General features: G+C 34.0%; 1 protein-coding gene across 1 annotated transcript; it reads right to left on the bottom strand.

The window, feature by feature from the left end:
- Positions 1–2475: 2475 nt before the first annotated feature.
- On the bottom strand, positions 2476–12088 carry SELE (selectin E). Its single transcript, XM_070749047.1, has 12 exons — positions 12045–12088; positions 10985–11371; positions 10125–10232; positions 9826–10011; positions 8504–8689; positions 8219–8404; positions 6658–6843; positions 6345–6557; positions 5630–5737; positions 4865–4886; positions 4721–4764; positions 2476–3740 (listed from the first exon to the last, which is right to left on the bottom strand). Exons 1-11 carry the CDS (start codon positions 12079–12081, stop codon positions 4725–4727), a joined length of 1659 nt encoding a protein of 552 aa, XP_070605148.1. The 5' UTR covers positions 12082–12088; the 3' UTR covers positions 2476–3740; positions 4721–4724.
- Between the last annotated feature and the right edge of the window lie 4035 nt (positions 12089–16123).

Below are 16123 nucleotides of genomic sequence, written 5' to 3'. Positions count from 1 at the left end.
TAGGCACAACACTGGCCATTCTCCAATCCTCAGGAACATCTGTTATCAGGGATTGGTTAAACAAATCAGTCAGGGAGGTAGCAATGACAAATCTGAGTTCTTTAAGAACTCTGGAGTGGATGCCATCTGTACCCATGTATATAAATGGCAGAGGCCCAAGGCCTCTTACAAGGCAGAGGCCCCAGGTTCAAATCCCAGTAAGGGTGTGGCTACTTGATGAAGGCAAATAAGCTCAAAATAGATCTATAGTAGTCTCCCTTCCTTTTCATTATCAGCAAAAATGTGTTACAGAAGGGTGGCATAGAAATTAATTAAATAAATAAATACAGAATAAAAAATGTTTTCTAATGTTTTCTAATATACATTTTGTGGTACATTTGACTAAATCTGTGTCAGTGAATTGCCTTGCAAAACCTAGAAAATAAGTAAATTCTGAAATATTACAATATTTTGATAAATTTTGTAATTTTTTAAATCTTCCATTCCTTCTGATTTTTGGAATACAGGTGAAATATTCATATGTAGAAAATGTTTGCAAACACTGTTGGAAGATGTACAACAAATTTTGGATTGCTTTCCCTTTTTTAAGGAATAAAAATCCACTTTGTAGAATATCTATGGGGGCCATAATTTATCCCCTTCCCATCCAATGCCTTAGAAAATTGCCAGGTTCAAAGCATTACTGAAAATGAAGAATATTGGCTAGGTATTTTCATGATAGCAAAAATTAAAGTTAATGATGCACATATTCTTCTTCCCCAATTTTTACACTCATCGACAGGATAAAAAAGTTCAAGAGACAATTTGCTCACCCTAGAACTATGAATTCTAAATTTGATGACATTGAATTTCCATAGTTCTGGCTAGCTGAGTGTGGATATTGACATTTTTAAAACCTCAAGTTCCCACAGCAAGGATTATACACTGCTCAAAAAAAAAATAAGGGAACACTTAAAAAACAGAATATAAGTTCAAGTAAATCAAACTTCTGTGAAATCAAACTGTTCACTTAGGAAGCAGCACTGATTGACAGCCAATTTCACATGCAGTTGTGCAAATGAAATATTCAATGAGAATATTTCATTCATTCAGATCTAGGATGTGTCATTTGAGTGTTCCCTTTATTTTTTTGAGCAATATAAGATAATTTGTTTTCCATAGGCTGAATTCAGTTTGTGATCTGTCCTCCCTTATGTATTCTTTTCAAGTTGATGTCCAACTTCTGGTAAGGATTTGTGTCGCCTTTTATCCTTTCTTTTAGGTTTAGGAAAAATATTAAAAGAAGCTCAGTTCTCTAACAGCTAATTAAACATGTTTGCAGAGATGTACGCATACATTCAGTAATATGGGTTTATTTTTGAATAGCAAGCTAAGCAACCAATTTTAGCCTAGTGAGTTGTGTGAATGGAGCAAGTATGATTACTTTATGAAGTACTGTATCATTTGAAGCTAGAAAATCAGAAAATAAAATAAGATTTTATCTGATTTTTCAAAGTAGTCAAAATGTCAAAAAAATTAGAAATCCCTTAGAGCAGCACATAGGGAACAAACAAAGCAAAGTCCAATTTAGTAATGCTGACATTTCTTCAGGAGAAAATGTTCCCAAATTAATAAAAGATATGGTGGGGGGGGGGGGGGAAACATTACTTCCTTCTCTTCATTTTGTCTTTCAGTGAAGGAAGAAAATGAAGCAATCAATGGATTTTCAGTTGAGTTGCTGAGTGAATGCAAAAACTACCTAAATAGCTCATTAGATGTTTCTTCTAACCTGAAATACTGTTTATAGCCTAAACTGTTTTCAAATCTTGAGATGTCTGAGGCTTATGCCTCTACTAAATACCCTATACCAGTGTTTCCCAACCTTGGCAACTTGAAGATATTTCGACTTCAACTCCCAGAATTCCCCAGCCAGCAAATGCTGGCTGGGGAATTCTGGGAGTTGAAGTCCAGATATCTTCAAGTTGCCAAGGTTGGGAAACACTGCGCCTATACTCAAAGTATAGTGTAATATACTGTGCTTAACAATGAGTAGGTATGTCTAATTGGTGCCATCTACTGGCCAATGTCTTTTTTGTTAATAAATCAAATACTGTACATACTCTAACAAAGAGCCTTAAATATCTCCGACTCCAATCAGAGGGAAGCGCTCTTTTGGAGTTTATAGCATATTAGCAAAAGGGTATAAACAAAGTCTCTATCGGTTATAATGGTGTAATACACTGAGATTCAATGATGCAAAATTATTTTGTTCTGTAATGATTTTATTATCAAAATATTTACAATTTAAAATAAAACACCATTGGAATTAATTTTAAATAAATTAAATACATACATTATATATAATATTACAAAATTATTATGTTTCATTTTTAATCTCCTTTAAATAAAGTTTTATTTAAAAATAAGGAACGGTGGACTTAGACACTCATACCTTTTCTTAACATTTCGTGTTAAAGCAAACAAAACATATGATGATTTAAGAGCAATGTGTGAAATACATTCCTATAAATGAAACAATCAAATTTATGGAACTGTAGAATGAACAGAAATTCTAGATTACAACTGCAGGTATGCAGGGGGGTTTCCAGGAGGGAGTGTTGATCCCTCAGGAGTAATTCAAATTACTAAATTACTAATAGATGTCTCTATGTTACTTATTAAGCTATTCCCTAATATAACATATAAATACTTTCAAACAAATTTCCATTAAAAAAATAGTTCTGGGTTTATTTTGGAGGATGATTTTTAGAATTGACTCACTTATATTTTGCTTCCAGAACAGATTTAATCATCTTTGATTCACACAAAATTGCATACAATTATCCAAGAAATAAATACTATTCATAATTTATATAATAAAGTTCTAAAACCATTTGCTACTGGTTCACACACATGCTTGCGCACATGCGTAACGCTTCTGCGCATACACAGATGTGTCCCGGCCGGTCTCTTGCCACCGGCGCTACTGGTTCGCAGAACCTGGCCAAACCGGGAGCAACACTGCTGCACTAAATCCCATAGGGATGAAACATTTTTAAAATCTTGATTCATTTCAAGACACACTATTGACATTAGCGAACTACATGTAGGTATATTTCTGCAAGTTTAGGCTTTGGCAGAAATAGTGAATTATCCCATTCTAGAATTATTTTAAGTATTACTTTGATAACTTTAAAAAGCTATAGAAAATTACACACTAAAAATTAACATCTCTCTTTTTAATGTAAAAACTGAACTGTTCCCTAGAGGTATTATAGATAAATGTACCACAATTGTTAAATATTCCCTGATGACTAACAGTTGTGAGGTCTCTACTTGAAACATGGCCACAAAAGACAAAATGTACAATTCTACATGAAAATGACTACATCGCCCTTTAACCATTTTCAATATGGTAAAAGTATCATTTATATAAAAAAAAGAATAAATTGCCAACACCTTTGTTCTAGATTTACAGAAATTGAAGGAAGCTATCAGACCTCAAAATATCAAAGACAGAAGATACCCTCAGGTGGACTGTGCACAAGGCTGGAACGTATGCCATGCCGCTTGGATAGCTTCTATTCTTCCTTGATACGTTGCCAGCATTGGAACAAGTTTGTTCTTGTGGGGCAGGATGCTTCTTCTCAGGTGATTATCCTCAAGGAACCTCCACTTATCCATGTCGGAAAGGCTTCTCCAAAGGCGACTTATCTCAGTCCATGAGTGGCTGGATATCATTTAAGAGACGTCCACCTTTACTGGTTGAAAATGACAAAATTGATAGTTTTGGATGTACCTCCTTTCAAATTCCTTCCTTAGGTTTCCAAATATTGATGAGAAATGATCAAAATCGTATGGATATAACAATATTTTATTTACTGTTTTTAAAAGTTGAACTCATGAGAAACTTTGTATGTTTTTTTAATCCAAATATTACTGTTGGTATGTGGCACAGGATTATTTGACATAAAAATGTTAAGTTATTTTTAGCTGCTGACTATTTTGACCTCACTTTAACTTAATTTCCAACCTTACTATTTAAAACAGCTGTTTCTGGACATTTCTTTCTTTAAAAAGAAAAACCTTCTTTATGACTAAGCACATATGAATTTGTACCATTAGTTATTATGATGTTATTTTAACACTCAGTCAATTTTATTAACTGACCAGGTATTCTGATAATATATTGTATCTTTACCTGCATTACTTATTGAAGTATATATGGAATACATCAGCCAATTTCCCCCCCCCCCCCCCCCCATTTTAATATAGTCCTTCCTGGATGTAGATGGAAAAAATTATCCCAGGAAACATTGAAAGCTCCAGATAATTTCTAAGAATTCAAGATTTAAATCTTAAATGTGTCTTAAATACTGTAATATTTTTAGTCAACTTTGTCACTTGATTGGAAAAAATATATACATTTTTCATAAATCAATATCCAGTCATGAAGTAAAAACTTCAAGCATTATAAAAAAAAGATGTTCAACATGTGATTTAACATAAAATACATATGGTCTAATTTGGAAACCAGTATTTTTCCAGGCCTCAGGGAAAGTCTCTTTTTTCAGTCCTACTATCTAATGTTTCTTATTAGAAATTTTAGCATGTGCTCGTGGGTATTTTCATATTATACAGTAGAGTAACGCACTACTGCTGAGATATGCTCTTGGCCTCCAGTCATTCACATTGTATGTACCATTAAAAGCAATAAACAATATTTTTCTTCATAACTTACTTGATTAAACAATTTGAGCTTGTGAATCAAGGCTCGAGACACTGCTAAAAAGCAAAGGAAAAATGTGTAAGTTATTGCATCCCAAAATAATATAAGAGCCAAAAATTGCATTGGATTCTTCAAGAATCTGGAAAAGAAACATACCTTGTAAGAGTGAATGATTTTTCTGCAAGAGGGAAGGGCAACGGAGAAACAAAAGAAAAGAAAAAGAGAAAATTAGTAAAGGAAGTAAGATATCCCATTTTTAGCAATTGCTAATATAAAATATCTCAGTTATTTTCTTCCTTATGTAAAGAATCATCTTATATACATACAAAAAAATCATTCTATGATTCTATGACTAAACATAAGCATCTAAAGAAGTCTCAAAAGTTGCTCTCACCTATTAAAAACTGAAAGTCCATTCCTATAACATTTGTTCATAGAGTACTTCAGCTACTAATTTAATTTATATTTAATGTAGAGATTTCTTTAAAAACAGATAATATCAGCATAGGAAAAATTCCTGGGACCACAGCTGTCATGAAGGTGAATTCAAACCTTCCAATTTGAAATCTCCCATTTGTTTCAGTAGAAATGTCTGAATGTACAAATTCAATTTCAGAGGCTTGCAGCAAGAGTGAAAAAAATAATAATTTTTCTTTCATGTCTGCTGCAACAATTTATATTATTTAAATCTGTTTAAAACAGACACATTGCATTTTAGTACACTATTTAAGTGCAGAGACAAAAATTTTATCTCTTTTATCCGCATATACATAAATACTGAAGATGATGAACATAGTCCTGCTTCCTATTTTATCTACAAGTTTGTGAGATAGATTAGACTAAGAGATTTATCTTGTAAATTGGCTAGTCCTGTGTAGTATTGCAGTTACTGTATATAAACAATTGTGAAAAATGTCTTACTTTTTCTGCGAAGATGTTTTTGGACCCAGATAATGAATGATATCACTGATAGGATAGAAAGCCCAGTGACTGATGTGCCAATTGCTAATTTCTCAAATGTTGAAGAACCTAAAATTTCAAAATTGGAATAAATTAGAAGAGTATAAAAACTTGTTATTTGAATCTATTGTTCTAGACAGCAATAGTAACTTCTGAAAAACTTTGCCAAGAAAATTGGACAGAAGAAAAAAAACCTATATATTATTCTAGTAATTAGCTCCTATTTATTGCATGAGGATTATTTTTTAAAATTCATATATTTACATTAATCCAATACATATTCAACACTTCCCTTGGAACATAAGTGGTCCATCAGTAACCCTGTTGTATTCTTGGAAGCCAGATCACAGTAGCTGTTATGAAAAACTGGAACTTGGGGTTGCTATATGCATTTTGGTGAGGATTTACAAAGCAAAATGGCCACCTTAGAATTTTCAGATGCTTAAGCCCCCAAATTCATGTATCTAAACTTCTTAATTCTCCCCCAACTATTCCTATGATTCTATGACTTTGATGTAGCCCTGCCTTGAAGTAATAGAAATTACAAATATAGTACAGTATTTCCATATCATAAAGATGCTCATTCCATAAAATTCTAGCGAAATTCCTGTCACTACAGTAAGTATGAAAAATGAATCCTGGCCTGCATGTAGCAATGGTAACCAAAATATATTACCGGATAGTTTGATCTCTGCCTCAGTCTCTTCACAAACAGGAATTGGCTGACTCCAGTGTCCATCTGATAAACACAGAATCTGGGGTGATCCTTTTAGAGTGTAACCCTTTGCACAAACAAAATCACAGGTTGATGTATAGTTCAGTTCTGTATCATGATGGGAACAATTCATAAGGCTTCCTTCTGGTTGACGTACTGCTTGACATTTCACAGCTGAAATAGAGGAAGATCATACCGTAAGTCATCTCATATATGGTCAAAGAACAGAACATAGAAAAACAGCAACAGTAAGGCAATTAAATAAAACCTTCACCTTCACATGTAGGCTTCTGTCCATCCCATTCCCCTGATGCACCACACTGGAGCATATCGGAGCCTTTCAAAATGAATCCTTCTTTGCAAGAAAAAATGCAAGATGAATTCCAGGCAAAATTCTCAGAAGGGTTGGAGCAGTTAGACAAACCATGTTGAGGCTTCTGTAGAGCATGACATTCCACAACTGAAAACAGAATTGTACTCTGTTAGAATAGGCATTTTCCTTAGTCAACTAGATACCTATTAGCTGAAGACAAACTAAAGCTATGAATTTCTTATCATAGTATTGAGTTTCCATTTAAACTCCTGATCTCTCCTCCCATTTATTTATTTATTTTCTGTTTCAAAGTCTAGGACCAATGCTGGATACCCTAAGAAAATTAGTTGAAGGGCTAGAGTTTGATTTAATTGTGGCATTAAAAATTCATTGTGTTTACTGCAGCCCATATAAATTACATTTCAACATTATGGCTGTTTTAGATTTTGGGATAAATTCCCAATATAAATTTCTTGAATTTCACTGTCCTTTTTTTGGTAGTGCTTTGAAATTCATAGTATTCTAAAGGAAGTTCTATCATTGGAGTCAAAGGGACTAGTCTATTTTAAACTGTAAGACTGTATTCTCCATGCTGAAAATATTTCTTGAAATACAACTTTCTATAATTCATTTGCATTTTTTTCTTAAAAACTGGTAAAAAATTCAAAGGTATTCCCATTTCAAGAGGCTGCACAGCTACACAGTTTACTGCTCGAAATAAACATAGCTTATGCAACAATTTATTTTTTGTGTGTGTGAAAAAATGTAATTTATTCAAAGAAAGTTAAAATACAAAATGCCAAATTATTCAAAAAAATATGAGAGAATTAAAATTCCCCAAAAAACATTGAAAAGGATAAAGAAGATTAACACATTTAGACATACCATCCTCCCTAACTGAATGCTGTTTAATATAATAGAACAATGTTTCCCACCTCTTGCGATAAAGGCCAAAATAATTTTAAACTGTTGAATTACCAAATCTACTTACAAGTTGTTAAGATGTCATCTATAAACTATATTAATAACAAAATAGTTAACAGAAAAAGCAATAATAACAAATATATAGTATAAACGGAATACAAATTGTGAACAATAATAAGAGAAAGACAAGATTGAAATTCTAAAACCCACCCCACCCCATCCCCGTTAACAAACTATTATTGTAATCAAATTGTAGAAAAGTTATCATGGCTTGAATCATAAATCACCTCAAATATTAACCTTAACTGGTCTAAAGTCAAACAGACATATTTATATCTTCTATCAATTGCTGATTGGTTGAATACAATAAAAACCCAGTCTTAAAAATCAACCTATCTTGCTCCAAAAAAACAGATAAAATTATTCCTCAATCAGATGTATTAAGTCCATTTCTTTCTTTCTTTTTTTAAAAAAAGCCACTTATTCACCCAGAAGTTTTTTTGCTATGATGAAAAATAGTATGAAAAATGAATCCTGACATGCATGGAGCATTGGTAACCAAAATATATTACCGGATAGTCTGATCTCTGTCTCTTACCTTCACAAACAGGAATTGGCTGACTCCAGTGTCCATCTGATAAGCACTGAATCTGAGGTGATCCTTTTATAGTGTAACCCTTTGCACAAACAAAGTCACAGGTTGACTTATACTTCAGTTCTTTATCATGATGGGAACAATTCATAAGGCTTCCTTCTGTTTGACGTACTGCTTGACATTTCACAGCTGAAATAGAGAAAGATCATACCGTAAGTCATCTCATATATGGTCAAAGAACAGAACATAAAAAACAGCAATAGTAAGGCAATAAAATAAGACCTTCACCTTCACATGTAGGCTCCTGTCCATCCCATTCCCCTGAGGCACCACACTGGAGCATATCGGGGCCTTTCAAAACGAAACCTTCTTTGCAAGAAAAATTGCAAGATGAATTCCAGGCAAAATTCTCAGAAGGGTTGGAGCAGTTGAACAAACCATGTTGAGGCTTCTGTAGTGCATGACATTCCACAACTGAAAACAGAATTGTACTTTTTTTAGAATAGGCATTTTCCTTAGTCAACTAGATCCCTATAAGCTGAAGACAAACTAAAGCTATGGATTTTTCAACAGAATAGTTACAAAATTTGTGTTCTGCAATAACTATATAGTCCTTGACTTACAATCAAAGTTACAACAGCATTTATGACTACTTTTCACACTTACAACCTTTGCAGCATCCCTACATGATCAAAATTTGGATGCTTGGCAAATGACATGTATTTATGATGGTTGCAATATCCTGGGCTCGTGTGGTCACCCAAAGTCAATAGGAAAGTCAGGTTCATTTTCAGCTGTTTTACTAATAACTGCAGTGATTCACTTAACAATTGTGGCAACGAAGGTTGTAAAATGGGGTAAAACTCACTTAACATCTGTCTTTCTCAGGAATAGAAATGTTAGGGTTAATTGTCGAGAACTGTTATAACACAGGTCTACAAAAAATATTTTTCGTAATAATTGCAGTTGACCTTGTACTTTTCTGAATCATTTTTTGTTCTGATTTCAAAAATGTATATAGTTTTTCTGTAGCAGGTATAGTTTCCACGGAGCAGCATCATTATTATAAGGTATAAGAAATATACTGGTGACATTAATAAAACAGTAATCTACATATCAAAAGTAACATAATAACAAAAATGCTTCTATATCAGACACTATGTGATAGAGCAAAACTAAGCATATTTTTGGAATCAGCACATCAAACGCCAAATTACTTTTGCTGATGATTTTTTGTGTTGAACAGTATAAGTGACAAATAATAGAATGTAGAATAGAATGTAATTCATATTATTAGATTCCTGTGATAATTTAATGTGATAATCTTTCCAATCTGACTAACAGAAATAAGTAACGGGAATAACTAACTAAAAAACAAAGTTTCGGCATACAGTACTTTTATGTGTATAAAACCTCAGTGAATTGGCAAAATAAAATCTACTTTTGGTGACTTAGAGAATTGTTCAGAGTATCTTGAGACACTCTCAAGATTTCAACAGAAGGTCGCAAAAAATATTTTGAAAACTGAACAAAACGTTTCTAACTCAATAACACAGATTTAGATAATTTCTCTTTGGTTTCCTTTGGTTTCAACAATTAAATGTACATACCTTTACAGGATGGAGTTGGTGCAGACCATTTTCCAGAATCTGTACATATTATTGATTCCATTTCGGTCACTTTGTAACCTTTCTTGCATTGAATATCACAAGAAGAGTTAAAGCCAAAATACTGTATTGGATGTTTGCAGGTAAAGATACCATAATCTGGGTATTCCAGTTGATTGCAAGTAATTACTACAAGAGAGAACAGAAGAGTTTCGATAAGATATTTGTTCCAAAGTGGAACAAATGGATAGAATGAGAAATCCACAATGAGTCTGAACTAATAAATGACTAATTAATCATACCATGTTCACAGTCATGTCCATAGAACCCTTTGTTGCACTGGCAGGTGTAATTGTTAATTGTCTCTATACATTCCCCACGACCACTGCAGGAATTTGGACTACAAGAGGCTGCAAGACAATTAACCAGAGTATATTGTGAAACAGTAATTATATTACTGTTTTTTATATTACTATATTATTATACTACAATACTATATACTATACTAGTATTAATATATTATATTACTATATTATAACATTATAATAGAATGAATTATTTCCCTTTAAGAAGGAAAGAGGAGAAAAAATATGTTTCTATTTTGAAGATTCCCTTTTCCCCTTTTTGGCTTTTTGACCTTCCGGTGCTCTTTTTTTTTTCTTTTTAAAAGCTTTCTGCTGTATTGTACAAATTTCAGTGGAAACATTTTCCACAATTTTAAAAAAAGGACAGAAACAGACATTTACATAAATTACAAGGATTTTTCCAATTTCTTGCTTTCATGAAAAACTGTTTTCACGATATCTTTCATATGACTTCCCCATAGTTACCTCATATCTTTGCGTTTCATAAGATGCATCCAATGTTAATTTGATTGGATTTTCATTTATAACCACCAACAATTATTATATCTGACATTTAAAAAAGTATTAATATAGCTGTTTGGAATAATAGAAACAGAATCTGTACAATGAAATTACTCCAATATATTCTTTCAGAAATCCCATTGAGACTTATCATTGATTTACAATTTTACATCAAGAATGATTCAATCTGAATCTAACCCCTTAATTTTCAATATTTACAACAGTCCTAAAAATAGATATGTAGTTTTCCCACTAAAAACAGTATAAATAGTAATTAGAGTGATATCAGTCCATACCATTATAGCACAAAGCTCTTTTCGTTTTATGACATGGTTCATCATTCCACTTTCCTGAATCTTTTGTTCGTTTTATGTAGATCTCGACACAGTCCTCATTCTGTCTTCCATTGTTTGGTTCACCTTCAGCCCAGTTTTTGGCTTCTTCAGTCAGTTGCATGTTTGTTCCAACCCATCTCCATTCATCCTCAATTTTTCGAATACCAATCCAGTAATAATTTGAATTTCTAGGAAATGTTGTATTTAAGTAGTGAATTTCCTCTTTATTCTGAATAGCAACCAGATTTGTAAAATGGGTTTTACACCATTCCTCTGCTTTTCTGTAATTCATATTTTCCTCTGAGGCATGGTATGTCCAACCATCGCTAACCTTAAATAATAGAAGTCCTAAAACAAGAGATAACAACAATTAAGCTATCTGAGCTAACATAAGCCCTAGAGACCAGGAATGTAGTTCATGCTAAAAGAAGACAGAAATAAAGGTAGAGATGATAGCTATGAGAAGATAAATGGTTTTGGTTTAAAAAAACAGGTGAAAGGTAACTAGGCCTTCCTATGAATTGGATGGAAAATGAATAGAGCATAAAACTACCAACCATCTGCCTATAATGGGCTTCTAATATGGAAAGGAACTTAAAGCTTTTTTTTAGTGAAAACAAAGGACGACTAAGAAAACAGAATATAAAGAAAGTGGATGAACTAGAAAAGATAGAAAGAGGAAACAGACAAGAATGATAGTCTGAGTTTTGATATCATTAAAAAAGAGAGAAAAACAAATAACTTTCTCCTTTGGACAGTTTGGAAACATCAAACAGATCTTGATAGATTTTTGATACCATTCACTCTCACACAAACATAAAATACACGAAGTATCCCGTACTTTTGACATTAGTTTGCTGTCTGTTTTTAGCCAAAATATTTTTTCTAGTTTATATTATTAGTGTAATTTTTTAAAAGTATAAAATAAAGTTCCTGCTCCAGCGAGGGGGGAAAAACCACCATAAGAAATGTTGCTTCTTCTTAGTCAGGAAGGCTCCTAAAATTTGAAACACTCACTTACCATAACAAAGAGTGGAGAGAAAGTGAAAGGTATTCATCACAGCAGAAACAATCTTAAAATCTTTAGGTTTGTTCCTCTTGGCAGTACTATAGTGTCTGGATTTAAAAATAAAATAATAGATTGTTGTAAATTGATAAAAGAAATAATGGTTTTTCTCAAGTGTGTGTGCATATATAAATGAAATCATTCAATTCACATGTAGTTATATATTAAACTTGAAATCCAAACAAAAGTAGCAGTTAAATCTCAGTTTTTCCCCTCTCATTTTCCTCTCCCAGTTATCAGCAACAGATTGCTCAGTGAGATTACAGGATCATTTTCCAGAGAACTAGACTGAATCTCTTTGAAACATTTGAATGTTGTAAATACAAACTGGAGCTAGAAAGATGTTGAACTGGGGGAAACATTCTGCATGCATATTTTTAAAAATATAAAGTTAATATAGCTTATCCCCCCCCCCCCCTTAATCTGCCTTCCAAATGCATTGAAATGACAATTTCAAACAATTGATCTATTCTGAATGGTAATTACTGGTAGCCATGCTGGCTGGGAATTCTGAGAATTGCAATTCAATCATTAGGAGAAAATTACTTTCTGGAAATGTCTAAGATTATAAAGTATGAACTTCACAAAGTGAGATTTACAAACTGTATGTTATATATTTTTAAGAAAATTCAGATTGACATTAGTTCTCTGTTGAATTTATAGTTCAATTGTAAAGGACAGATTAATGTGAAACATAAAAATAATACTTTTATTCTTTGGTCCTGCACTCTAAATGTATTTTCTAAAAGAAATTTAGCAAATTGTAGCTTTAAGGTGGAATGAATGTTGCCATTATCCACATGTTATTTTTCTATTTAACTTTCCCTTTGGCATTCTTTGAAAAATAATTTTTAAAAAAACTCTCAAAAGGTTTTTTTTTAACTTACCAATAGCAACTTTCGAATGTGAAATCTTTGTTCTAGTTAGATGAACAGAATAGTTGTCTTCTGCAAACTCAAGTTTTAAATTGGCACTCTGCAGCTTTCAGTTCTTGATTGTTGGCCTATTGCTCAGCTCATCGCCTTATATAGAACACTCCAGCCGCTTTGGAAATCCCATGACACATCTAACAGGATATTACCAGAAGAAAGTGAGAATTTCCCTAGGTAGGAAAAGAAATCCTTGGAATATTCATGATGTTAAAGCACTAAGACCACCTCCCTGCCTTTTCCATTTGAAAGCATTTGTCCTCATGAATATCTGATTGCAATTCCTGGACACAAATGTTTGCTTTAATTAATCCTCATTTTTAAAAATAATGTTCTTAAATTCTTTTATTGATGGAGCTATTCTTGGCATTGGATTCATTTCAAGGATTTATTTTTCAAAAAAAATTTCCTGTTTAATTATGGAGATATTTTTTTTAAAAAAAATCAGTCTGTCCATCCATCCCTCCATCCTTTTATTTATTTAGCAACTCATGGCAGTAAAAATACCCTTCCTCCCTTTAATTTTAACTTCATAAAACCCTGTAAGATAGGTTAGATTTGAGAAATAGGGTCTGACCACATTTGTTCCTTGAGTACTATACTGTAGCAGTAGCTGTATATATACCTGAATGTCAGGGTTCCAAGTTACACCCCCAATGCAAGAAAACTCCAAGGCTAGAACTTCCTCAAAGTGGGGAAACCTCAATCTGAAAGCTTTTAGGTCAGTGATGGCAAACCTTTTTTTCCTTGGATGCCGAAAGAGCGTGGGTGGGTGCTATCGTGCATGCATGAGTGCCCACACCCATAATTCAATGCCTGGGGAGGGCAAAAAAAAAGCTTTCCCCACACCCTGGAGGCTACTAGGCCCACCAGAAGTTGGAAAATAGGCCGCTTTTAGCCTCCAGAGGGCTCTGGAGGCTAAAGACGGCCTATTTTCCAACTTCTGGTGGGCCTTGTAGCCTCATGTTTTACCCTCCCAAGGCTCCAAAGACTTCCCTGGAGCTGGGGGAGGGTAAAAACACCCTCCCCCATCACCCCAGAGGCTCTCTGGAAGCCAAAAATACCCTCCCAGTGGAGGGTAAGCAAAAAATCAGCTGGCCAGCACACACATGCATGTTGGAGCTGAGCTAGGGCAACAGCTAGAATGCCCTCCAATATGGCTCCACGTGCCACCTGTGGCACCAGTCCCATAGGTTTGCCATCACTGTTCTAGGTTTTCTTACCCCCCCCCCCCAAAAAAGCTCAAGTCCCTTTGCCTGCACCCACATGACCATCACATGGTCCAATCAATGCACCATCCCAACTGGAGATGCCTCCCAGTTATGCCACTCCAGATGCAGGTCTTAAAGAAAGGAATCATGGTTAGATATCCCCTCAACTCCCTGCAATCCCCCATTCCTAGTTTCCTGCAGCACTAAGTATGGCAGCCCAGGAGATTCAAGGAAAAAGATGGCCTCCAGGGCTGACAGGCTGCCCCCCTCCATAACCAATTGGGTCCTGCAATGAGAGGAGCATAAGGGGGTTAATACTATATTCCCTAACCAACTCTCCCCCTCCCAGGGTTTATAAGGGAATTTATCATGGAACTACTTTACTAATCTCTCTGCTTTCGTATCCCATATTGTAAATAACCTCTATACAATCTAGAGTCTAGGATTCTCTTAATCTCATAATGGGTCTCCCCTTGCACCACTATAGGCGTTTGGTGCCAGTTGGTTCAATGGCCTTAATCTCGTCCCACTGTGGGTTTAAATAAACTGTTGAAGAAGATAGAATGCACTTTCTCTAGTATGCAAGGGAGGTTAAGCTGAACTGTTACTGGGCTAATTACTTTTACTATTGGGAAAGGTTCTAAAAATTTTGGTCCCAGCTTTTTACTGGGCAACTTTAATTTTATGTATTTCTCCCACATGAAAGGAGGGTTGGAGATATCTACTTGTTTTTTAATACAACTCAGTGGCTTTTGACAGCACTTTTTTGGTGTTTTTCCACCCCTTCCTTAATCATTCCACTCAGTCAAAGTCATGGAGGAAGGAGGCTCTCTGGGCAGCTCAGGCTTGGGGACAAAATCCATGCCACTGGTGACTTGGAAGGGGGTGAGTCTGGTGGTGCTATGTATGGCATTGTTGTAAGCAACTTCCGCAAAGGCAGCAGGTCCATCCAGTTCTCCTGCTGTTAATCCACATAACATCTTATATAATTTTCCACCATTGCATTTGCCTGTTCCACAGCTCTGATTGTATTTCAATGGAAAGCTGAGTTAAGCCCTTGAGTGGACCTAAATGATCTCAGGAACTCCTTCCAGAATTTAGCAGTGAATTGGACACCTCAGTTGGAGATCAATGTTCCCTCTAATTTTTTTTCGGTATGGGCGGAAAAGTATAGTGTCTGAGCGGCAGTCCCTTTGGGACTGGGTGGCATAGAAATAATAAATAAATAAATAAATACATAAATAAATAAATAAATAAATAATAAATAAATACATAAATAAATAAATAAATAAATAAATTTTCATCCCTGAGCGCCTGATTTTTTTTCACAGATGTCACCCAACATAACTTATTGTGTAATTATTTGGGGCTCGATGCTGGGGCAGAATAAGGTCCCTTCCCACTATGCTATTCTGTTATTTTATACTTCAATTAATATCATTATCCTCTTACAAATCCAGATAGGCCGTCATGCCTACTCCTCCTTCTTATACATTTTTCTTAAAAGAAACTAAAAACTTTTGTACAACCTTTTCCTAGTTAATAGGGGGGGGGGAAAATTCCCTTCTTTTTTATTAAAAGAAATTAATAATAAAAACCCCCAGAATCGATTACTATTAAAACTAAAAAAACCCAGCAAAAACAAAAACACAACTATTAATATATCCATGCTTTAAAATCTTCATTTCTTAAATATTTATGATAGTATTATAGTAATCTAATAATACTACGACAATCTATCTGAACACCAATGCATCAATTAATATATTTCCATATTTACTTTTCTATAATTTCATTCAATATTTCCAAGCTCAATTAATTTTCAGGCATTTAGCATTTACTATTAACATTCATCAATCTTCTACATTCCAAGTATATTTTAAATTCATAATGC

The sequence above is a fragment of the Erythrolamprus reginae genome, chromosome 3 (assembly GCF_031021105.1).
Source record: "Erythrolamprus reginae isolate rEryReg1 chromosome 3, rEryReg1.hap1, whole genome shotgun sequence".
Classification (NCBI taxonomy): Eukaryota; Metazoa; Chordata; class Lepidosauria; order Squamata; family Dipsadidae; genus Erythrolamprus; species Erythrolamprus reginae.
Note: the sequence above shows the minus strand (reverse complement) of the source record. Positions and strands in the feature narration are given on the sequence as shown.

What these genes read in the sequence shown, in the direction of transcription:
- SELE (XM_070749047.1), bottom strand. Translation starts at nt 12,081, where the DNA reads ATGAATACCTTTCACTTTCTCTCCACTCTTTGTTATG. An exon ending in TCTCTCCACTCTTTGTTATG is followed by an intron (nt 11,372 to 12,044) that starts GTAAGTGAGTGT and finishes CTCTTGTTTTAG; the next exon opens with GACTTCTATTATTTAAGGTT. An exon ending in TGGACATGACTGTGAACATG is followed by an intron (nt 10,012 to 10,124) that starts GTATGATTAATT and finishes TCTCTCTTGTAG; the next exon opens with TAATTACTTGCAATCAACTG.